General features: G+C 38.2%; 1 protein-coding gene across 1 annotated transcript in view; it reads left to right on the top strand.

The window, feature by feature from the left end:
- Positions 1 to 24,163, top strand: part of GALNT2 (polypeptide N-acetylgalactosaminyltransferase 2) — a 100,857-nt gene that overhangs the window by 36,332 nt on the left and 40,362 nt on the right. The window contains exons 2-3 of the mRNA XM_061378841.1: positions 16,248 to 16,338; positions 22,074 to 22,227. Of these exons, the coding sequence (XP_061234825.1) occupies positions 16,248 to 16,338; positions 22,074 to 22,227 (245 nt within the window). The remainder of the gene's footprint in view (positions 1 to 16,247; positions 16,339 to 22,073; positions 22,228 to 24,163) is intronic.

The raw sequence follows: 24,163 nt of genomic DNA, 5'->3' as shown, positions 1-24,163 counted from the left end.
CTTGTGTAGCTTTGAAGCAGTAGAAGAAAATATGTCAACCGTGTTTAGCATTGTTTCAGAGCCAAGTTTGGCCATCCCAAATCATAATATACAGGGTTTTTCAGGGGCACCTAATGCTGACAGCAAGCGACTACTTTTTATAATGCCAACAGTCAGAAACATTTGGAGAAATTGAAAGGGGACAGCCTTGTGAAATACAGGAGTGGAACAGGTTTTGATGTTAGATTGAGGAAGTTGAGCTGTCAGCTTTCAAAAGCAATGTAAGAAACCACTGCTGTAACTTACTCCTGTTTGTGTTGCAGCTTGATTCAGTGGCACCTGATCAGTCTGAGCATCAAAGAATTCAACTCTGGTTTAAAGGACTGATACATCCTTTCAGAGGAGAGATGTGTGAGTGCATGAATGAAAAGGAAAAAGGGGGAAGAAGGTTGGAAGCACCAAGCAATATTGCTTGGGGATGGCAAAAAGTACTGGCTTTTGGAAAGTAGCATCCAGTAGCTGGAGAAGTTAATGGGTGTTTCTCCCTCCTTTCCCTTTTTAAATTATTTGTGAATGTTGGTTTTTGTGCTTGTGTAAGTTTAGGGATTTTATCTTTCAGAATTTTCTTTAGCACTTCATTTTTTCTTTTTTTCAGCTTTAATCTCAACATGTGAATAATATCCATCAACGGAACAGCACACACTTTTAGAGCAGGTGACCTATGTCTCTATTTTTATGTGTTTTCCTATAAATGCAAAATACATGAGTTTTCAAGGGGGTCTAAGTTTTTAATAATAAACCCTTTAAAGTTGCTTTTACCTGAAAGATATGTACCCAGTAGTAAGAATTAAGTGTCAAAGAAACACTTGCTTTGAATTGTTGCTTGGTAGTTCTGATGGTTTTCTTCATTTTCTTTAGGAGTAAATCTGTGTGTGACTGTTTTTTAGACTTCCTCCCTACCCAGCAGACTCGTTTGATGGGCTGTCCTATCCTTTCCTTTCTTCCTCTTCTCCCTCCTCCAGCTTTTGAACTGATTGTTCAGTTAAAAATGAACGTCAATATTTCATCTTTGTCAAGGTCTTTGAAACTAGACAATGTAGCAGATACGGGCAGATCAGGTTATGACTTCCCTGAAGGAATGGCTGTGTTGAGAATTGAAGTATTTGTAGCTCCTTGTGGGTTACAATTGCAAAGCCTAATTTCTCATGGCCTTAGCTTATAAATACTGCTGCTTGCGTAGTTCTGTTATCAATTCTATTCTGTTATCTATTCTAGTCCTACTGAAGCCTTAAAAATTACAGTAAAGCTGCATTTAGGATGTAGCTCAACTATTAATCTGGCCATACGAGTAGAATTTAAGGAATTTTGACAGATGATATTTGCTCACTAGTCTAGAAATAGCTTTTAAGTTATTAGTCTGTGTAAATGGAAAGTATGGCTGTGCTAGATACAAGCTCTCTGAAGCTTAGTTTCACTTGTATGCTGCAGCTCAGTATTTCAGTGCTGCTTTCCAAACTACAGACAAAATGGGGTAAGAAATTAGAGCAATGTGTTTTCAAGATCTGGTGGCTCTAAATTTTGGATAGTGTGACTGATCTAAAAATCGAAGCCAGTTGACTAAACATGGTTTATTTATCCACACTATCCAAAACAAGTCATTAGGAAGATGAGAGTACTTAAGCTCTTCTGACTCATGTAGTTTGAATCCCTCCGATTGTTTGATGAGCAATTTGTTTCTTATTCTCTCCTCTAAACCTTTTAGGTGTAACGAAGTGTTCTAGGACTAAAGAAATATCCAGAGCAGTTGTTTTGGTTTGGGTGTGTTTTGTTTTCTTTGTTGTTGTTTTGCCTTAGAGGATCTAGCTTTCAGGTTTGAGATACTAGATGCCTACAGCTGTAACCTGTTGCTCTTGGAAAAATTGTTGTTCAGCCTTTTAATGAAAAGACTGGCTGATGAAGCTTGACACTTGTAATGCCTCATTGTGATGATGAATTATGGATGATTTGGAAGAACAGTGATGAAGGAAGTGGTTTAAAAAGCCAGTGATACAACTGTCTTCAGACCTACCTGTAGTATATACTGTTTTACTACTGTTCCCTTCATTCCCCTGTTGTCTGAACTGCTGGGGCTGGACAGCTGTTACATGTGTTTGTAAAGGATGACCTTGCTTGAAATTCCATGTAAAATGAGATTCTGTATAAAAGAGAGATTAAACAGTGTCTGCAGTCAGTAAAAGTGGAAGATACAGCTATAGCAGTCTGATTGCACAGTCCAGCGTTGAAATATTTTTTTTGTCAGATAAGATGTCTGATAAATTTAGTGAACACAGTGGCACTTCATAATGGAGTGTCAGACTGATTTAAAGACAGTGATCCCCATTTTAGCTGGTAAGAAGGTTGCTATCCTGTAGAGATGATGTTCCAGTCAGATAACAATTGGAAAGAGTAAATGAGTCAGATTTCAGGTGTGGAGTGGTGTTACTGCTGTGCAAAACTGAGGACCGCATCTGCAGTGCATGCAAGGGCATAAAAAAGCCCTGTGTTTTCAGATGAATAAAGGAAAGAAAATGTCACTGTCTCAAATAATATTATGTGGAATAGTCCATACTAAAATTCTCCTTTCCCACCACTTCAGCTATTTCATTGTCAGTCTTTCTGCTACTGTTTTGACTGTTACAGTAAATGAAATGAAAAATGATGAGAAATAAGAAATAATATCCTATTAATGATCTCTTTATTGTCGAGTAGTGTTTCCTGTAAAAATGGTTTGTAGTGTTAGATACTTACTGCATTACCTAACTGTCTTGCTTGATTGACCACCACCGTATAAGGTAGTTATGTAGGGTAATGGAAGTATTTGGAGCAGTGCAGTGATTTTTCTCAATAGTAAGCCTGCTGGTCAGTACAAGCATCAAACTGGTAACCATTTTCTAAAGTGGAGCTAGTTTGAGATGTGGAGCTGCCTTCTGTTGTATTGGCATGCATTATATTTCCTGAGCGTTGTGTAGGCCTTATTCTTTCATCTTTAAGGGCTTTTCTAATCCATGTGACAACGTATTTTACAGGAAGCTGAACACGCCTTTTTATTCTACCAGCTACATTTAGGAATGCTGCTGTGTCTTGAGTTTAAGATAATTGATACTACTATTTTTTCCCTTATTTTTCATGAGATCCTGTTTCTTTTCCTTAGCATTTTTTTTGCCTTCTTTGGTGTAATGCATCTCTTAATTTTGTTACTTGCTGCTGTGCTATGATCAGGATTTAAACCCTTCTCACTTGCCAGAGGGCAATTAATTTTTTCTTCCTGACTTCTAATGGTAGCTCAAATTATTTGTTAGGATTTCTGTTGCGCTTTTGAAAGTGCAGTTGGTCTCCCACCCTTGTGCCTGCCCCCGTTTTTCTACCACAAAGTCAGTCTGCAATTTGAGTTCACATCTGGCTGCTAATGTGAAAAGGTACTTCTCTCTGTGTATGCATGTGTGTATATAGTCTTCTGTATGCGTATATATGTATGTATGCGTCCATGCACATGAATTTAAGGAGTCATTCTCTTGAAATCTTTTTTATTTTCTGAATTACTTTGGATGACTTATGACTGAAATGTCAGTATATGGGCGTACCTAGTGAGAGGCGGCAGTGCACTCACTGTTTAAAATAGTGGGGTAGTACATATTGTGGAAACAGTAGATGACAAGAGTGACGTTTTGCTCTTATCTTTTATATGCTACTCATTACTTCCAAAACAGATGATGGCTTTTACCTCATCTTTTGGCATTTCCAGTTTGGTAGTGAAAAACCTTGTTTGGGCTAATGAATTCTAGAAAATGGTAGCTCATACAATCCTACAAAAGGGTTTAGGCAGCCTTAAACTGGAATCTGAGTTGGAGTCATCTTTCCTGTAGGAGTCTTTTAAGTTGTTAAATTCCAAGACTTTTTCTTATTGGTAGGTTTGAGAGCCAGCACAAAAGCTTTCTGTGCTGCACCTGGTTTAGCCGTCATGCTTGGCTCAGCCTTTAATTCTGGCTTTCCTTCTCTGAGGTCAGTTTCTGTGATAAGGGCTCTTTGTGGAGGTTGTGTGGGATCTCCACAAAGGGTGCACAGTTGGTGACCTCTCCTCTGAGGGACTGCAGATGAATGGGCCATAACTTGAGCAGGATTTAGCCTCCATCCTCTTCTTGCTAGGCTTTAACATCCAGAAAGAGGTTTTTCCACCTCTTTTTAGAATGAGGTTAACTCCAGTGTGCCTGTATAATATGAAATCACCTTCCAGCTTGCTGTTTTCAAGTGTGCAGGATTTCTGGGATGCTTCAGTAAACTTCCCAGTCCTTTCTAAATGTCTTCCTCTCAGTTGTGGAAACTTGTTTTCCTGTAGAGGTTTGTATGTTTTTAGCATTGTCTTACAACTGAAGGTTGTGTTCTCCCGGGTTTCATAGGTACATCTCGTCCACAGTGGAAATCTTGGCAGTTTTGCACACAGGACCTAAATCGTATCTCAAGGGCTCAGTTTTATATATTTGGTATAAAATTTGTTTGCATAAAGCTGCTACTTCCCTCTGTGCCTCCCCATCTGCCTTTGGTCATAGACTTGCTCATCTGCCTTGCTCAGGACTGAACGAACAGGATCCCAACATGAAGGAATGTACTTAGTCACAAAAGGGCTGGCAAACTAATGAAGTGCAGTTTGGAGGAGAAGGTATGAGTGTGCTAGGAGCAGAATGCATAGCAGCAAGGTGAAATGCCTGATTTCCTTCCTTGAAACTGTGGGTCTCTGTGTGTCTGAAATTCTACTCATGGCCTGCTGTGACATGGGTTTCCTGTATTAGCATTAGTTTGGGTGTTAACATTAGACAAAAAAGCAAGCTTCTTCCCTCCCCTCCCCTAGTTGGTGCCTTATTGAAGAATGGTGCTTTTTAAAGGTAGAATGTTGTATAGCTTTGTTCTTTGTTTCTTAGACACAAAGGTTTGCATTATCTATTCCAGATACAGATCTTAGTACTATTTTTTGGCAGAAAGCTTGAAGGAAGGATATATGTTCCTTATCTCCGTAGTGTATTTGTATGCAGGGATTTGCCTTTCACACTTCTTGTCTGGTTTGTCATAGCCATTTGTTTCAATATGGGGTTGCCTATGATTTAGTAGTCCAGAGTATTTCAGATGAATGATGTTGTTTAGATCCAGCAAAACTGGCAGGTGTTGTTGGTAATTTCCTGTGTGAATTTCATACTATGGAACCTTTAATGTTTGAATGCATTAGTAGTTACCATTTACTGTCAGAATTTTTCCATTGTACTGAAACTTCATACTTGCGGGCAGCATTTTTAATTTTGATTTTTCATTTTATTTATTTTTTTTTTTAAAGTCAGAATCTGCAGTGAAATACTGATGCTAAGTACTGATACTGTGTCATGTGCCCAGACCTGCAGAGACTTGTCCATAAATCCTAATGTAGGGATGGAAGAGAAAATATGCAGGGAGTTATGGAAGGCAGAAGTCATCTGTCAAATGCAAGCTTTTTGTAAGGTTATTAAATTACAGGAATTACTAAGTATTTTTTCAGGCTTCTGGGACTTATGCCATCTGTGTTCAAGGATTTGCCCCCTTAAACAGAGGTAGAAGGAAATAATTCCCTTGTTTTTCAGTGTCTCTACTTTCTGAATCTGAAGATTAACCTTTTGCCCCTCTTTAAAAGGTAGAGATTTTAAGTCAGTCTCACGTTTTGTTTTTCTATTGTTTTCTTAAAGAACAAAGCAATACTTTTGCAAGCTGTGGAAAAGATCCAAGACACAGCAATTTTAATCCCCTTTTCTCAAACTGGTTTCCTTACATGCCTGCGGTAACCTTTTGTTAGGGCTGAGAAAATATGGTCTAATGTTGTGTTGCTTCATTGCATCATAACCCTACAGATCTGATCCAGCAAAACACTCAACCTGTTAACTGCATCGTGTTTTCCTTTGTTCTTCCACTTTCCTCATCCAGGGTTGTTCTCTTGGATTCAATTTCCAATGTTGTTTTATTTTAGTAGCCACCTCGTTCCCTTTACTAACAAAGTGCTGACACAAGTATCGTAGCTGTTTTGCCTTTAGATATACTTGCATTTCTAATAAGCATGTATCCTTTTGATGTCAGCTACATTTGTAGGTTTAAATAAAACAAAATTAAGCTGAAGAAGGTTTAGTTCTAATGGCTTTCTCTTTCTGCTTTCTGTGCTTTAAGATATTTGTAAAGCTATGGGAGTTTTTTGGCTTTCATTTTTCCCTTCTGCACCAGCTAGTTCTTGCACTGCAGCTGAAGGATTGCCTACTGCTGCCCTCAGAAGTGTGTAATTCGAGAATCGTAGAATCATAGAATAATTAGGGTTGGAAAGGACCTTAAGATCCTCAAGTTCCAATCCCCCTGCCATGGGCAAGGAGACCTCACACTAAACCATCTCACCTAAGGCTTCGTCCAACCTGGCCTTAAACACTGCCAGGGATGGAGCATTCACAACTTCCCTGGGCAACCCATTCCAGTGCCTCACCACCCTTACAGGAACGAACTTCTTCCTTGTATCTAACTTGAACTTCTGTTTAAGTTTGAACCCATTACCCCTTGTCCTATCACTACAGTCCCTAACAAAGAGTCCCTCCCCAGCATCCCTATAGGCCCCCTTCAGATACTGGAAGGCTGCTATGAGGTCTCCACGCAGCCTTCTCTTCTCCAGGCTGAACAGCCCCAACTTTCTCAGCCTGTCTTCATACAGGAGGTGCTCCAGTCTCCTGATCATTCTCGTGGCCCTCCTCTGGACTCGTTCCAACAGTTCCATGTCCTTTTTATGTTGAGGACACCAGAACTGCACTCAATACTCCAAGTGAGGTCTCACGAGAGCAGAGGGGCAGGATCACCTCCTTCGACCTGCTGGTCACGCTCCTTTTGATGCAACCCAGGATACAGTTGACTTTCTGGGCTGTGAGCACACACTGAAGCTGGCTCATGTTCATTTTCTCATCGACCAGCATGCCCAAGTCCTTCTCCACAGGGCTGCTCTGAATCTCTTCTCTGCCCAGCCTGTAGCTGTGCCTGGGATTGCTCTGACCCAGGTGTAGAGCCTTGCACTTGTCATGGTTAAACTTCATGAGGTTGACATCAGCCCATATCACAAGCGTGTCAAGGTCCCTCTGGATGGCATTCCTTCCCTCCAGCGTATCAACCGAACCACACGGCTCGGTGTCATTGGCAAACTAATTGGAAATAAATACCTGGACTACTGGGACAGTTCAGTATACATAATTTTTCGGATGCATACATTTTGAGTTCTGATTATGTATTCAATCCTTCACTTTTAATTATTTAACTCCAGTTTCTTGGACTTCCAGAAAAAAGTTAAAACAGAGCACTATACCTTTTGCCTCCTTTGCTTTCCCCACTTCACTTCCCCCCTTCATTCCATACCCTGTGGTAGAAGAGGTTTATTTTTTCCTTTAAAGAGTCAGTCTTATAGCTAAGAGCAAGCAGTGATGAGTTGCATTCAAAGAGGATTAGGGACAGGACTTTGAAATGCAGGCTAATTCATTGGACACTTCTGATATTGTAGAATTAAGAAGAGGTGACGTTAAATCATGCCTGAGCATTTGTTGGAGTAATTGTGTTCTTTCAAGCTGAAAAAATTATAGTGGTTTTGAATGATGGGTGAATTAATGTTGTAACTAAACTTGTAATCCTTTACTTGTAATGGGAACACCCCTTTCAGCACTTTTTTCCCCTGCTACCCTGACTACTGCTTGCCTTGCATCAAGTACATTGGATAATTTACTGGCTGATCTTGTGGTTTTAAAAAAAAGCCCAACCAGTGAAATAATGCATCCGTACATCCCCCCAGCTTACTGTCAAGTCAGCCAAATGAATGGGATCACCTGATCTGCCACACCAGTCTATAAGGGGAGAAGTAGGGACAGTCCAGCAGCTCAGGGTGGAGATGTGGTAGTGTGAACAGCCTCTTTCGGCAGTAGCATCTGGCCTTTAGAAGCAGCTGACTTGTCAGGGTAAGCAGCACAAGCTACATGCTTCCTTTGCAAAGCATTGCAGCAGTTTAAGATTATATTGTCCTTCTGGTTTCTTCCTCTTGCTGAACTAGTTGCTTCAAGGGACCTTTCATCTGCTGTAAGTAAAATCAAGTGGGATTGTTAAGCAGGGGTTTAGTCTAATCTCATTAATTTTTTGAATGACTAATGGGCCAGCCATATCATATTAAGTAGCTTAATAAAAGTCTGTATACTTGTATTAAGCTACTTGAATGTTCAGATTTCTCATCTTGGAAAGTGCTCAAGAAAGAAAATGAATGCACATAGTAATTCTCAAACAGGAGCTATGGATGGACTTTGAAAGAAGCACAGTGGGCAGATACTGTTTGTGAATCAAGTCATGCCTTACTTTTTTAGGATCTGTTGCCCTTTTTCTGCCTTTTCTTATTCCAGAAACTCGTAAATTAAAATAATAATAAAAAATAATAATATTCTATTCAAATGTTATGAAGGGTGGGAAAAGCAGTAAGTACCAGATAGCCATGCTAAAATTAATGCCCCTGTCTGAGTATGTACCTCAAAACAATTCTTAACCCATATAAGACATGATGACAAAATCCTCCCTGTTGGCAAACATACCAATAAGATACCTTTAACAAGTTGCAAATGATAAAGTTTTATGATGTTTTTGTGATGTTTCTTTTTTTGCTGTTGAAGTTTTTTTCCTAGCATATATATAACAGATCAAATCACTCCATTCCTTTTGACCGATGATGATTTATGATTAATTTATTCTCGGATTTTTTCCCACTATAGTGCAACTAAAAGAGCAACCTAACACCATTGCTGCTGAGTGAGCATGCACTCGCTGTGTAAATCATGCAACTGCGTGTCTGCACTGACAACAATTTTGGAATAGAAGGCTATTATAAACATTGTTTTGAAAAAAACCCATGAATAAACTATTGAAATAAATGTCTTATCTAAGTCTTTCCTTTTGGGAAGTAAAATTGAGTGATAATAAATGTTATCTTGATTTTAAATAATCATTGCATATGTTTTGTGAAGTTTTATTTTCACAGTTTGTGGCATGTGGCTCAGACAAGTGAGATTGTTTTTTTTTTTTTGAGGCATGATAAATTCAACAGGAAATACTGGATGCTGTTTCTGACTCCCTGCTGTCATGCTCAGAGATGTTTATTTGTTGCTTTCAAAGTTGCTGGTGCATTTGAGAGTTTGCTTCTCTGTCAGACCTAGTACCCTTAAATGTTTTCTCCTCCCCCACCATCTGCTCTTACACATGAACCATGAGGGTTGCATAGTCCTGGGGGGAAAAAAACCAAACAACCAACCCAAAACAGCAAAGCCTTTTCATGGCTCCTCTGCAGTATTTCTGTTGCTTTCATGTTCTTTCTGGTGTATGAAACATTCTGAGAAGGTTGGGGCTGTTCAGCCTGGAGAAGTCTGTGTGGAGACCTCATAGCAGCCTTCCAGTATCTGAAGGGGGCCTACAAGGATGCGGAAGAGGGACTCTTCATTAGGAACTGTGGTGATAGGACAAGGGGTAATGGGTTCAAACTTAAAACAGGGGAAGTTCAGGTTAGATATAAGGAAGAAGTTCTTTACTGCAAGGGTGATGAGGCACTGGAACAGGTTGCCCAAAGAGGTGGTAAACGCCCCATCCCTGTCAGTGTTTCAAGTCGGTTGGACAGAGCCTTGGGAGACTTGGTCTAGTGTGAGGTGTCCCTGCCCATGGCAGGAGAGTTGGAACTTTCTAACCCTAACCATTCTATGATTCTGTACCAGAAACTTCAGATAAAGCATTATTTTTTGTCTAATCCATTCTGGGTTTATAAAATGTCAGGTTTTATAGTTGTTTTGGTACTTCATATAGTGTCTAAACTCTAAAATATGTATTTTGCCCTAAGTAAAGGTAAAATTTACAGAGAATATTGGTCACTAAGGCATTTAATTTTGCCTGGAGACTACAGGTTATAGTAACTGGCATTTCAGAATGTTTTAAGTGTATTCGCTGAGAGCGCACCTTAACGTATTTTCTATATATGCAGCTATGAAAACATGATCTTGATTAATTTTTTCCCTCATTTTTGGAGAATTTAATATAGTCTTTTTGTATGCATGAGGGGTGTGTGTGTCAGTTCCCCCCTGCAGTATTCAAACATATGAAAAGAATGTACCCTTGACAGCACTTCGCTTGCACTGAGTAAAGGAATAAGAATGAAAATTAAATGATCTTTGCTGTAATAGTTTTAGACATTATGTCTAACAGTGGTAATCTCTTCTTGCAAAGTATGTACATGTTCAGTGTTTTTTCTGTTTATTTATACTTTGCTTCTTGGTGTACTTGGAAATGTCTGTTTTACTAATGCCAAGCAAGTGGGCAATCAAAGGAAGTCAGCATTTGTTTATGAGGTATTTTTTGCTCATCTTGCCTGTAAGAAGCAGCATTTCAGGCATTTTCAGAGCACTCTTTATCTCTGTTTCATACAAAACATTTTTGCTGACAAGGGAAGACATGGTTGCCCTGTAATGTAATTACATTAAGTTGCTGGAATGCTTGCTTGGCATATAGGAAAGCTGGATTCATTTACTATAGCAAGAGACACTTGGAATCATGTTTCTGAAGACTTTTGGAAAGCAGCAAGTGAGCATTAGGTCAGAAAGCAAGCAAACAGGCTGGATCCTATCCTCTCCTGAAGGGTCTCCTGGGTTAGGAGGAACAAGCACTTCAGAGCCTGCTTAGCTATTCTACAAACATCTAACATGACATTATTAAAGATTATAAACTGAATTCGGGGGGAATGAGGCAGTGCCGCCAGCAGTAGCAAGGAAGAATGGGCTTTGGCTGTGACTGTGGCTTAGGCAGTTGTCTGACAGCTCGGCTTTGAGTCCTTTTCTTAGGTAGCTAAGCTCTAAGGAGCCTTCATGCTTGGTTTAGAGACCTGAATTGTAGCTGGCATTAAACTGTTGCAATACCAAGTGCTGCTCTACATACTGTCAAGGTGCTTTTGTATATCTGGCCCCAAGTACATGATCATAACAGAAGTATATGAACTGCTGAAAGGAGTGTCATATGCAGTGAGAGCACCCCTTCCAAAATCATCAACCGATTTGCCTGATCCATGCTGCATGATGCAGCAGAGCCTTGTATGAGGCCAGCTGGATCAAATGATACTCTTTGAAGATGCTGCCAGTATTCAGTTTCCTCTTAGAAACTCATCAGTAGAAGAAAATCTGTCTGCAGTTGGCCCTTGGCCAACATCTTAACAGCAAGTACCAAACCATATATTAAGCCTTAGCATGTCCCATGAAGTCACATTCTTCAGTTATTCTATCTGATTGTATGCTGCCATGGCAAGTAGACCTTGGTTTTATTCTGTGAAATTCCCCACTTCATGTATTTCTGTGTGAATTTCTTTGAAGAGTTGTGCTGGTACATGGTGGTGAGCAAAGCAGTTGGTTTGATGTGTGTCTAGGACAGCTGGATAACTTTAGCCTTTGGGTAGTGCTCTGTTGGGTAGCTTGTGAGATATTTTCATTTGACGCTCATCTTTCCATGGAAGAGATGTTGAACAGCTGTCCAGGTAGCATGTGGTGCAGTCCTAACTCCCAACCATCTCCTTTGACCAAATGTTGCATGTTGTTCAGCATCTGGGTTGTCTATGAGAGCAATGGCTAGCACTGGAGGCACACTCAGCTCCCATTTAAGATGTTTCCAACCACAAGAGCTTTGCTGAAGTCTCTGTTGACTTGCCACTTGTAAGGCACGTGGTATCTTAATATATCTAGCGATGTTACATGTTGGTAAGTTGTTCTGTTGTTGATAGAAGCCAGTGTAGGATAGAAATCTCTGCCATAATGAGATCTAATACATAGCAGTTAAATGTCAAATCGTGATACTTTAAACTATAATTAAAAGAAAGAAGCATTGGAAGACAGGAATAGGAAAACAGTAGTGGTTTTAAGTATTTTTTTATGTAGGAGCAATACCTAGGGATTTGGATCAGTTTAATATCTCTTTTACTGTGCCAAATGGAACAACAATTGACAAAATACTAATTGCTTTGCAATGCTTGTAAGGAATATAGTAATCAATGCAAATAAATATATCAAAACCAGAAAGGTAAATGGCCTACAAGAGCTAAGTAACAGTAATGAAATTATCCACTAATGTACATCTGTGTGTGATTACTGCTTTCGAAACTCAGTTGGCACTAGTCTTAAATTTCTTGTTGAATATGATCGTGTCTTGTAGATGTGTAGAAATGCTGTAAAAATGTGTTTGAATCTTGCTTTGCATTTGTACTATCTCATCCTCCCTTTCCCCTCACCAGTCAGAGCAGCTGCAAATGTGTAACTAATCATTTCCTGAAAGAATTTTTCAAGTCTAGTTCTCAAAACTGGGTTTTCATATTGCATCTTTGTCATATCTCAAATTCAGTCTACAGTCTTACTTGAGTGGGTGAGTTGAGCAGGGAAAGAAAAGTGGCAATATCAAGGCTTGTAAACTGATGCAGGCTTTCTGAGGCATAGAGTTTATTATATCCTGAAAGGGAATGTTGCTGCACTTCAGTGATTAATCAGCCCAACAAAAAAGCCAAGTAAAACCCTAAACCCCCCAAATTTATTCAGTATAACCCTATTGAATTGTGGTTCTGGTTTGCAAGGATGTTTTAGCGATTTGGTAAGTAAATATGCATCACTAACTTCTGAGGTTTGGAGTAGCAAAGGTATTTAGATAATCTAATTTAAAAATTACGCTTAGTTTAGATACATTTGGTACATATAAAACATTATTACCATACTGCTGTAAGATTTCCCACTGAACAGAGTCGAAAGGTTGCAGTTCTGTTTCTTTGCATGTCATCTGGTACTGAATCAGGAATTAGTGAGAAGCAGTGACATGATGTGTAGAATTAATGTATGCCAAATCCCTGCAACGTGTGCCCTATAGCTAGTGTGTACTTCGTTTGATGTTGCTGTATGTATCCTGGCATGAGAAAATAACGGCATGATTAATGAGCACAAACGTATTACTCTAGTGGCATTCCATGTGTATCTAATGTTTGCTTACTGTCTCTGCTAGTTTGCCATCTACCATTTTTATTTTTTCATAAGCTCAAAGTACTTGCCCAGGTGTATTTGCAACATTTACATATTTAGGTTGTAGCCTGATACTGTCAGCTTTCTTAATATGTTAGGAAAATAGTATTTTAAAATATTAACTACTAATAGTATTAATGTATTAATAGGATTTTGGTACAGAAAAAAGCTTTAGCCTTTTCTTTTTTCATTTTTATTCATTAAATCTCCCTCTTGTGCTCTCATGATTAGAGCTGTGCCTCCTCTTAAATGATTTCAGTTGCTTTCAATCTTGCCTTGAGCTTAGCTTTTTGTATGACCAGCTTTTGTCAGTGCAAGCATTGTTAATCTTATACCAAGAAGATTACTCATCAAATGCAAGCTGCTTCTTAAAATCACATTAGAAGTTGGGATTTTGTCTTACTCCAAGCAAGCTGAAAATGCAACTCTGTCCCATGATGATGACAACATGGGAATGTCATCTGACCTTGTGATTCATTCGTGTATTGCACCAAATTACCAGGCTGAAGCAATTAAGTCAGAGATGTAAAGAAAGTGGCTCTACTTATGTCTGTGGTTTTAATGTCTGCTTTCTTCTTTTGTATACCTGAGTTCTCTGTAAAGGATATACCTTACTGTTTCCCCCTAAAAGGCATGGTTTTCCCACATGGACCCAAATGCTTTACTGGATGAAAGTTAGTGCTTAAAACAGACCATCACTTCTAGCTACATAGTATATTTTAAAAATAATTAAAATAGTTTTCTTTTGGAGAAGAAAAATACCACAGACACCCAGTCTAGGCCACAGAGGTTTGAGGTTAATAACCTGTACTCTGTTGTCCTGGGAGGCAAGTTGAACATCTAGCAATCTGAGGTGGGAACTTTCATCCTGGCAGCTTGGCTCACCTCAGAATGTCTGAAGGCTGTACCCAAGTAGTTTTCTAAAAGCCATACAAAACAGCATTTAGCTGTAAGATCCGAAGTTCACCTTTGGTAGTTGTGTTTTGTTTGTATTTTTTAAACATACAAACAACAAACCCCGAAGTGAAAGAATTCGATAAATAATTATGCTTAATAGTGCATGCTCCTCATCTAAGAGGATTAATTTAGAGTTTTCCCCTGAAGCCTTAAAGGGAGGGACAGAATGAGGAAGCACTCAAATATTTTTTGTTTAAGTAAAGGAAAAATCCTTGCAATTTTTCTTTTTTCCATTGCTTAATAGATGTTTTTCATTTATTTTTCAACTTAGGTAGGTATTTTTTAGGCTCGTTACAGTAATTTGGGATAATGAAGAACTTTCTGTAAATTTGCAAAACCTGGCCTTCTTATTGGGAAGATTTTTCTTCTAGCTGCAGTTGATTCTTAAGTGTTTCCACAGTGTTGCTATCTTTAATATGATGCACAAAGCCAAATAACTAGTGAAATACAATTTTCTAGATCCAAAGAAAGTTTCTGTTGCTTTGTGCTAGTGAGACTCCATGCAGAGTGACAGACAAATTCCCTCACTAGCATGAGCCATGATAATTTTCTTGACATGTACTTGTGTGGTTTTTTGGTAGGTGTTTTGGTTTTCCTTGTTGCTGTTGTTTTAAATCTGGAAGTAAAATTATTGACCTTCACAGGCAGTGGCTCAAGGCATGTACCAACCTGGTGAAAGGCCGTACAAGAACCTAGACAAATTCCTTCTCCCTAGTATCCTTGATGGACGGTGATATGAAAAACATGCGTTTGTAGCATTTTGTTTTTAACTGATTTAGTATTTGGATGGCTTTTTTTATCTGAAAATAATGAACAATAACAAAAAAGCAGTATTCAGTTTTGCATTACAGTATTTTGGAAGTCTGATGCCTTTTTTCAACATACTTCCAAATATTGGTGCCTAGTTAATGTCGGCACATAAGCTGAATTTATGTTGGAAAATTCAGGCATACCTGAGAACATACTGAAATTATATAATTTGTGGTTGAAATGTTCCCTAAGGTAAGTTTGGCCTGTTCCAGCTACTTACTGTTCTACACAAGGTATTCACAGATGAGACTTAGGAACTGGGATGGCAAAGACAGCTTGCAGTATGCGCTTTGTACACCATCATCCTGTTCCGGAGGCTATGGCGGGATTCCTAGAAGAGATACAAACTGTTCTGCACTGTTTGGCTTTGTTGCCTGTTAGTGTTTTTAGGTGCACTTACTTATTAGTATAGGCATAGTATTGTATCTTCTTACCTGATTGTAGTATGGATGTCTTTAGCAGGGTTGTGCAAATAAAACTGGTGTTATAATTGGTACTTCTTCAGTGCAGACATAGAAAAGGAAACAGAATTTCCTTTGGCAAATGTATAAAAGCAACAGAAGCTGATGGCACTTAAATCAGTTGGCTAAGTGTAGTGTGCAAATCGGCATACAGTTGCTAATTACCTTCTTATAAATACTCTCTTCTCTGCTTCTTCCATATCCATTATGGGAGAATTCCAGATTGACATCTTGTATTTTTGTGGTAACGAGCATACCCGAGTGTGAGGTTTTTTTTCTCTTGAAAGGAAAATGAGATTTACAGATTCAGAATAAATGTTGGAAATAGGAAGAGGGGGAAGATGGAATTTTTTCCCTCTAAATGGGTATTATCAATATTGCTGGATTTGCAACTCCATAGGAGTTGCCCATGAAGTGCAGAAATGAACATATGAAAATAGCAACTTGAAGATCTGTTGGAAGTGTTTTCTTAATAGTAAGTCTGTCACTCTAGATGTAACTGCTAGATAACCTGACTTCTGTTTGAGAGAAAAAGGGCTGTTCTTTGCTTGAGTAAGGCTTTCTTCAGGCTTTGGGTTTAATCTTTTTGCCTCTGTTGCTCACTTGAATGTTATTTATTTATTTATTTATTTGGAAAGAAAATTCCATCTTTCATGATAGATTTCCTTCTCTAAACATTTTCTTTTTTTTCCCAAATAAGAATTGCTACATAAATTAAATGCAGAATCTGTGTTAAACATTTGGTGTGAATTTTTACATTTTTCAATTGATGGAAGAAATCATCCTTTCCCTTAAAGGCCAAAGTTAGCTCTCTTGGACCACTTCATGTGACAAAACTTAGTTATTGCTGTTTGTTTTGAAAACACAAAATTAGATCAATTAAGCAGATTATTTTAAAGATTATGTACTTTTTTTTCAGGAGGACCCAAATGATATCGACCCAAAAAGGAAAGATGTGCGTGGCAGCGATGGGGAAGACAAAGCACAAAGTGTGGAGACGCTACCTCCAGGTATTGCAGTAACATTTGTTATGAAAGATCTACAGCAATAAAACATTTATTATTGAAAGTCATAAAACACAGAGCAGTTGTTCTGATTGTAGTCATTCTTTGTAGTTTGGAAGTGCTAGGATTATTTTAGCAATACTGTATTCTTAAAGCTTCAGCTTCATTACATCTTACCTGCTTCACTGCTCCTTTGGGTTTAAAACCACAGAGAATGTGACTTTTTGCTAGTAGTACATTTGTAGTGTCCTGCAATAGGCTTGAAGTGATGTGGAAGCCCTGGGTACAAAAGCAGTCAATTTCTCTTGATGATCAGTGCTGGCAGGCAACAGACAAGTTGCCTTGGGACTGTGCTTCTGACTGAAGAGTCAGCCAAGATTCATGCTTTTAGGTTTGTCTAGCTTTTGGTGGGGTGGATTTTCCTGAGTGTGGTGATAATGTACCTTATTTTTCTCTTATTTGCTTGTTATTTGTCATGTGCTCGCAAATGAGAGTGACATTATTTTTGTTTTATTTGAGTGAAATTGTCGTATGCCTTGAGGATGAGCTAGGAAAATCAAGTGTTAAGGAATCTTCATTTCATGTGACTGCTTCCATAAACTTTTGCTGTTAAACTGTTTTGCATCAATGAGATTTAATATGTAGCTACAATTGACATAGCAAGAAAACCAGAAATAGTAAAATGGATTTGAATGTTTTACGTTGTACTGAAAAGTTTACCATACAAAGAGGACAACTTATGATCAGATAACTTCACAACATGTTTTACTCTTCTTTGATTAATGCTAATGTTTGGCTTACAAATTTATCGTAGCCAAACATTTGAAATATGATATCATAGGTCTTGAAGAGAGAACTAACGAAGGTAAACTTTCCGTTAGGCAGCTGGAAACTTCCATCCACAATAATGAGTGAGGTATGATTTTTGTTTTACAGTCTTGGATTCCTTGTACAGAATAAGCTGTTTGACATTCATGGCTTTTTTTCCTGTAGCCTTTGGCCTACCTTGTCTTAGCTGCTTTCTGGAGAGGGAAAAGAAGATTCTGGTTATATGTGTATGCTTTTTTGGCAAAACATTTACTTTGTGTATGAATTGGGTAATAAATCCTAGAGAGCTGAAGAGCCTGGCTTATTCAACTTGGTTTCTGGAAGATCTTTTCAAGTGTTTTGTTGTTTTTTTTTTCCTTTAACAGAGCTCTTTGCAAAGTTGTTACTGGGATTATAGGTCAGCCAATTTTGCACCTTCCAGCTACTATTCTTACTTCCTCTTTTTTAATGTTTATATATTCCTGGCCAAGCTCTATACATTTCCTATAAGACTTTCCTTTCCCAGTTGCCCCTAAGTAACCATTCAAGGGGTAAAAGAAGTAGGAAGGGTCATAGGCTGAAAAGGAATGATATCAGAACCTGAAGGGTTGAAGCTAGAAGTAAAATTAAGTGTAAAATTTAAGAAGTAAAATTAAGAAATAAAAAGTAGAGCAGGGCAGTGCTTGTCATTTCATCTGTTGATTAGTAATCTCTTATGGCTTGATTTAACAGGCAAGAGAATCATTACTGCAAAGTAGGATGAGAGTCTCAAATCAAACATCAAAGGTTACACTGGCAGAATTAGGCACTCAAATCACTATTTTGATTATTTTCAATTCATGTAGGCAAACTTCTGAATCTTCATGGCAATGAAGCTTGGAATTCATATTTCTGTAGATTCTTTGCACTGTTTCTTTTGTTTTAAAGCTAAATTATCAAATGTTAGGAGGGCTTTAGTTCAAAACTTTCTTGCTTTTTCCACTGAGGTGAGGAGAATTGTAGTTTAAATTTTGGTGTTTTGTAGGGTGGTGTCTTTAGAACTCAGATTTAAGGGACTGTTTATTATGTTTAAAATGGCCTTATATAAAAAATAAACCATTGGGGTTTTTACCTTCTGTACATCAGAGTGTATCTATTGTTTGTCATTTGGTGAGTCTCTGCAGAAGTCTGCTGGTTTGTGAAAATAGTCATGTTAGCTTTTGTAGTTAGAAAGACTGACCCTGCATTGTCTGCATGGATAACTGAAGCAAAACTGTATAACCAGTTCTCTGTAATGACATGAGTTTCAGCAGTTTAATTAAACAGCTCTTTTTGTTATTTAGTAAAGATCTGGAATATCCTAATGCGTATAAAGCAAATTAATCTTATTTAAAGTGAATATCCTCCTGCTTTTAAGATGTATTGAGTAAGAAGAGTGCAAGCTATTTAGGGGATTTTGTATCCATCTATTCCAGCTCTTTGTTGCCTACTGCTTGGCTGCGTGAAGATTTACCTGCTATGCTTTTTTCTCTGTCTCTCTTTGAGTTGCTGTTACTGTTATTTATCTTTTCCCTAATAGATCTGATTCATATTGCACATTGTTGACAGGGCTTTCTGCTGGAGCCAGAATGAGGCTTTGTCTCATTCCTGGCTCCAGAAGTCAAATTCACTTGCTCTTATAATCTGTAGGCTGTCACTGCTTTTTGGTAAACTTAGCTGTATGAAGTAGTCTCCTTTCTGCTAAGGCTTACTCTATGCTTTCTGGACTAGTGTTGCATTTGGTGGTTTTGAAGTCTTGGAAAATGGTAAACAATACATTTAAATGATTTATATCAAATTCTACTTGGATGGAAACTGGAATGGAATAAAATACAGCTATTTATTACAGAGGAAAAAAACCCTCAAAATGTGCTTCCTGTTTGAAATAAACTGGCATATTATTTAAAGTAATAGCAGTGAACAGCACTATTTTTGTTGATGGTCTTCTCCAAGATTTCAGAGTCAGGGAATACCTGGGACAAAAAGTAAGTTTCAAAAAACTTCACTGGATTTCACCTTTTTCTTTTTTTCTACTTAGCTTCTCAGGCTCAAAACAGTCTGTCAAATAAGCCCTTGTCAAAACCAGGTTTAGCACTGCAGCATACCCTGTTGAGCTTAAAAGATGAATTTATCATAGCATGTAGACTCGTTTGCTTGAATTTAAAGTTACGAACTTGTTTAAGTTTGAAATAATGTAGTTGGGTTTTCCAATACTTATTCCACCTGGTAAAGTTGTTGAACTTGGGAAGCTTACAGAACCAGCTAACTCCCCAGAGGAAATTAAATCAAATGTGCTCCTATTTGTGTACCCCAGGGAAGAGTACAACAAAAGCAGTACCTGTTATTGGAAAAGCTTTGTTAAACCACTTTTAACTTCCGAATAGTTGCTAAATTGTCAGGAAGGCAAGCCTTTAAGCAAAAAGTAAGGCTAGACAGTATATTTAGCTATGGATCAGCCTTTTGTTTTCCTGCACTTAACTTGAGCTCTTAGCACTTTGTAACCATGTGGGCAACCCAAATTGTGTGTTGTAGTTCATAAAGAGCGCAACCTGCTTAAGAAGAATGCTTGCAGCAGCATCACCCTTTATCACTAATGTGATGCCTGTATGATCTCATGTTTTAGCTACTCCTTCCACTGGATGGAAGGCAACTGGAGGAGTGGATGGGGGTGGCAGCAGGCATAGTGTTAAACTCCATAGGAAGTTGAAGAGTTTGAGAGTTGAAAGTCTACATAAATGCATTTAAAGTGTGGATTATATTTTCTAAAATGCACTAAAAATCTTTCTTTTTTGGACCAGAAAAGCAGGGACATGACACGTCTTGTACTTTAAAAAAATATTCAACATATGTTCCATGTTGAAGCTGTATTACAAATTGGAAGCAAGGGTGATAATGCAATTTAGTTACCAAGGAATTTGTAAAGATTTGGAAATGCTATGTGAGAGAGTTATATGGGGAGATGATCTTGTGATCTGTTTCTTCCAGTTTTCTGAATCGAGCCACTCTTGCATTTTGTATAGTTTTGTTGCAAGTGAAGTTTGGTGTCATTTTTGTAAATAACTGTATCTGGGTACTTGTAGTGTAGTAGCTGGCTGGGTTGTAAACTTGTTTTCAAAGTAATTTCCTAGAAATACTTTGAAGAAAGAACTGGAAAGGCTAAGAAAAACTTGGCAGTCTGTGGGCTACCAGCAGCAGCTTTGAAGCTTCCTTTTTAGAAAAGTAACTGGAATTTGAAAATCTGTTTTTCTCCCTCTGGTTATTTTCCTATCATTTCCCTTCTGGGCTACTTCACCAAGTATATATTGAATGTTCTGCAGTCTGTTTTTGTTTGACTTTCTCATTCTGCCTTGTGTGTCTGTACATGGTTTAACTTTAGGATGGTAATTCAAATTCCAGTCCAATTTGCTTTTGTAGATGAGCTCCTTAGATGATCCTGAGATTATAGAGGATTTTTAATCAAGTTGGCTGTGTTTGTCTGGTTAAACAACAGACAATTATTTTGTTTAATGGAGGAAAGTGTTTGTTCTTTCAATACCAGAATCTTCTAGCAGGAGTTAATGCACCATAGTTGGGGCATGGCTTAGGGATAAGAAGCTATGAATGAGGCCTGCCTCAGTTTCCTTACCTAGCAGGGTGAGAGATGGAGCAAAGGTTAATCTTGAAGCATCTGAGCAATGTCTTTTTAATAGCTGTTAGAGTATATTCCCCCTAGGCATATCTGTTTAGGGTATGCCTGGTATATACTATTTGTCTAAAAGCTGAGTTTGGATAGAGTGACATCTCTGCAGCCTGCTATTTACTGAACTTAATTAAAAGTACCTCAAAAATTCTGTGTGTTGGTTATGACAGCAATGAATATTGGCTCTTCTCCTCTGTAATAAAAAGTGACCCCAAAAGGCAGCTTTTGCTTTGTTTTTTTGTGGGTTTTTTTTTCTTTTTTTGCCAATGTCAGGTTGCAAGCAGGAGATTCTCATGCACATCCATGTTAAAATCAGAATGCCTGTGTTGCACTGGAACTTCAGATCTGATTTTGAGTTAAAGGTATACATTTGCTGTAGGTAGTACAGGTTTGGCTGTCAATAGGCAAAAAAGTAAGCATTCAAACAGTGGCAAGGACTGATAGTTTTAAGACACTCAGTAAATACCATGCTGTTGTTTTATACCTGAAGAAGGTGGACTTCCTGAAATTTCATTCCTGGTGGCTGGATGTTAATCTGCCACTCTGTGGTAGTGCCACAACCAGTCACATAATACAGCCCTTGATAAAGGGATTAATTTGTGAATAATTCCTGATTGTAAAGGAGATTGCAGTTATGTCTCAATAAGAGACATAACTTAAGAGCCATGTTTTGCTCTGCCTGCATGAAATGCTGGTTTGAGAATAATGTTGTCTTGTACTTGTAAAAGGCCTGTTCCTCAAATGCTTTGATTATAACTGACTGTTTTTACTGATGTAATGAGACAGTAAATTAAATTACGTCTTCGAAGTCTCGACTGAATGTTAAAAATATAACTGTTTCTTGGATAACTTTATAGCAGATCATCTGTCATGTTAATGCATGTCTATGTGGAGGGTTTGTTTTTTTAATGGGAATTGTGGTAGTTGGAGTTAAAAACCAAGAAAAACTAAACCAAAACAAACCCCCCCAAAACAGACAAGATGAACATAGTCTGGTGATTATTTGCATAAACTGAGATCTGTAAAGTTGTTTAATTTTATATTACTTTGCAGGATGTTCTAGAGGAATTTAATATGCAAAAGTGACTGTAAATGTTGCACTGTTAACAATTGAGGTTTAATTGCGTTGTTGGAAAATTAAAAACCAAGTTATTTCATCAGTTATGTCTGAATTGCTGAATGCTGCTTGTTACATTGAGGAGATTAAATTTGCTATTTTTCTGGTTTTCTCTTGTAGGAAAAGTTCGGTGGCAAGACTTCGATCAAGATGCTTATGTTGGCGCTACCGTGGTGCGATCTGGTCAGGATCCGTATGCCCGCAATAAGTTCAATCAGGTGGAAAGTGACAAACTGCGAATGGACCGAAGCATTCCTGACACCAGGCATGATCAGTAAGTGCTAAACTGAGTCATGATTGACTTGGATTAACTATTCTGTATGTATGGCTTTTGAGCAGCAGGTGTTTTTTCTAAAGCAGGAGAGCTCTTCAGCTTTCAGAATGACAGAGACAGTAAACTCTGGTGTGATCCTTGAGCAGTGGGTTAAAGAACAGTGAATCTTAATTAAGGTTTTCCCATTTCCATGACTTCTGTCAGTGTGTATTCTATATCCAAACTGGTGCTGCCTTTCAGTCTCATTTTGTGCTTACTTGATGGCTTTTCTTGGTTTCTACGTTTGTAAGTCTTTTTCTCTGTAAGGATGATGAAACGGTGGAGCCGGTTGCCCAGAGGGGGTGTGAAGTCCCTAGAAATAGGGATGTTCAAAGCCTGCTGTAGCTGGCCCTGCTTTGCACAGGGATTTTAGACTGAAAGATTTCCAGGGGTCCCTTCCATTCTCATTTGCTCTGTGATTCTGTTCCTCTAAGTACATGACAGTTGTTACCTCCAGACCTAAAGGAATCCTTTTTTGCAGACCCTGGTGAACATAGGACAGAATTACACTTCAAAATTACTTCAGTTATTCATGAAACCAACTTTTTTGTCAAGCTACTTGTGTAGATTCAGGAAATAGTGCATTTCAGGAAAAATTTTCTTGTGGGCAGAGAAGACTTTCATTTCAGAAAGGGGTTTGAGTGATTGCAGTGATCTCATTTAAGCATAAGTGATTAATATGAAAAAGAGTTGCATTTGGACTTTCATTACTTAAAAATAATAAAAGCAGCTTGAAGTTGGTTTTCAAAATTAGGCAATCATAGTCTCAAAGCATAAAATTAACCGACTGTGCTTAGTTAATATGCTTAACTAATTCTGCAGTTAGGAAGAACATATACCTACCAGACACCTGAGGGAGGAAGGTACCAGTTTTTTCCTCCATAAAGCTCTTTTACCAGGAATGGCATAGTGAAGGGGATTTGTATAAAAATTCAGGCACTTACTGTGTCATTTTTAAGTCCCTCATATAATAGCATGGGTTAAGTTTTGTAAGTACATGATTGGTAGATAGAGTAAAGCAAGTCTTGTATGATTTGCCATTAATTGAGCAGAAAAGTAGGAAGAACCTAATGTTTCACTTGTTGCTGTGAAAGCACTATAAAGCCTGATGCACATGGCATACTGAGTAGATTTTGAATTTTCTTCATCATGCATACTCTTTATGTTTGGTCATATGCCCCCCCCCCCCCCAAGATATGCTTTCTAAAATTGGGAACACATGGTCTTTTCCCACAAGAGCGAAGCTCAGCTGCCACCTTCTAGAAGCTTCTCTAATTCAGATATGCTGAATTTGGAACCCTCCTAGATATTTAATAACCTGAGAAGGGTCTAACAGACAAAAGCCAGACAAAGAACTTAAATACGAGATGACAGGAGACAAATTATATTAAAGTGGCCATGTTTAACTGTCAGGGTTGCGATTGTATCCTATTGATACCTACCAGCAAAACAAAGCAAAAAAAAACAGAATGGCCCAGACTGAAGCAATCATTCCTGCAAATTTTCCATGATGCTTTCTCTGCCAAGTTGCAATTAGTTTTTCTTCTATTTTGTCAAGGACATTCACTGCAGAAGCTGAAAAAGTTGCATGGAATATTTGTTTAGGAACAGCGCAATGGAAAAGCAAGAGCAATAGCCACAGGAAGAAGAAAATGTTACAGATCTGAGCATGTGACACTTGAAAGCATGTATTTCCAATAGAATTGGAGGCAGTTGGGCTAAGATGAGTACCTTTTATGGAGCTGCTACAATCTTTTTCTTTAAGAGAAGAAACCTGGATGAGGAAGTTACTGTTTCTGCTTAAGCAACTCTTTATTAATTGCATGAATGTATCTAAGAGGCTGTTTGACTTTAACTACATAGTAATACTATTTAGTTGCTGAAATTGTCTAGGCTG

Source organism: Neopsephotus bourkii, unplaced genomic scaffold, assembly GCF_033783945.1.
Source record: "Neopsephotus bourkii isolate Nb327-2 ecotype Australia unplaced genomic scaffold, CSIRO-AGI_Nbou_v1 NB_1767, whole genome shotgun sequence".
Classification (NCBI taxonomy): domain Eukaryota; kingdom Metazoa; phylum Chordata; class Aves; order Psittaciformes; family Psittacidae; genus Neopsephotus; species Neopsephotus bourkii.
This window is presented reverse-complemented; position numbering and strand designations above follow the sequence as displayed.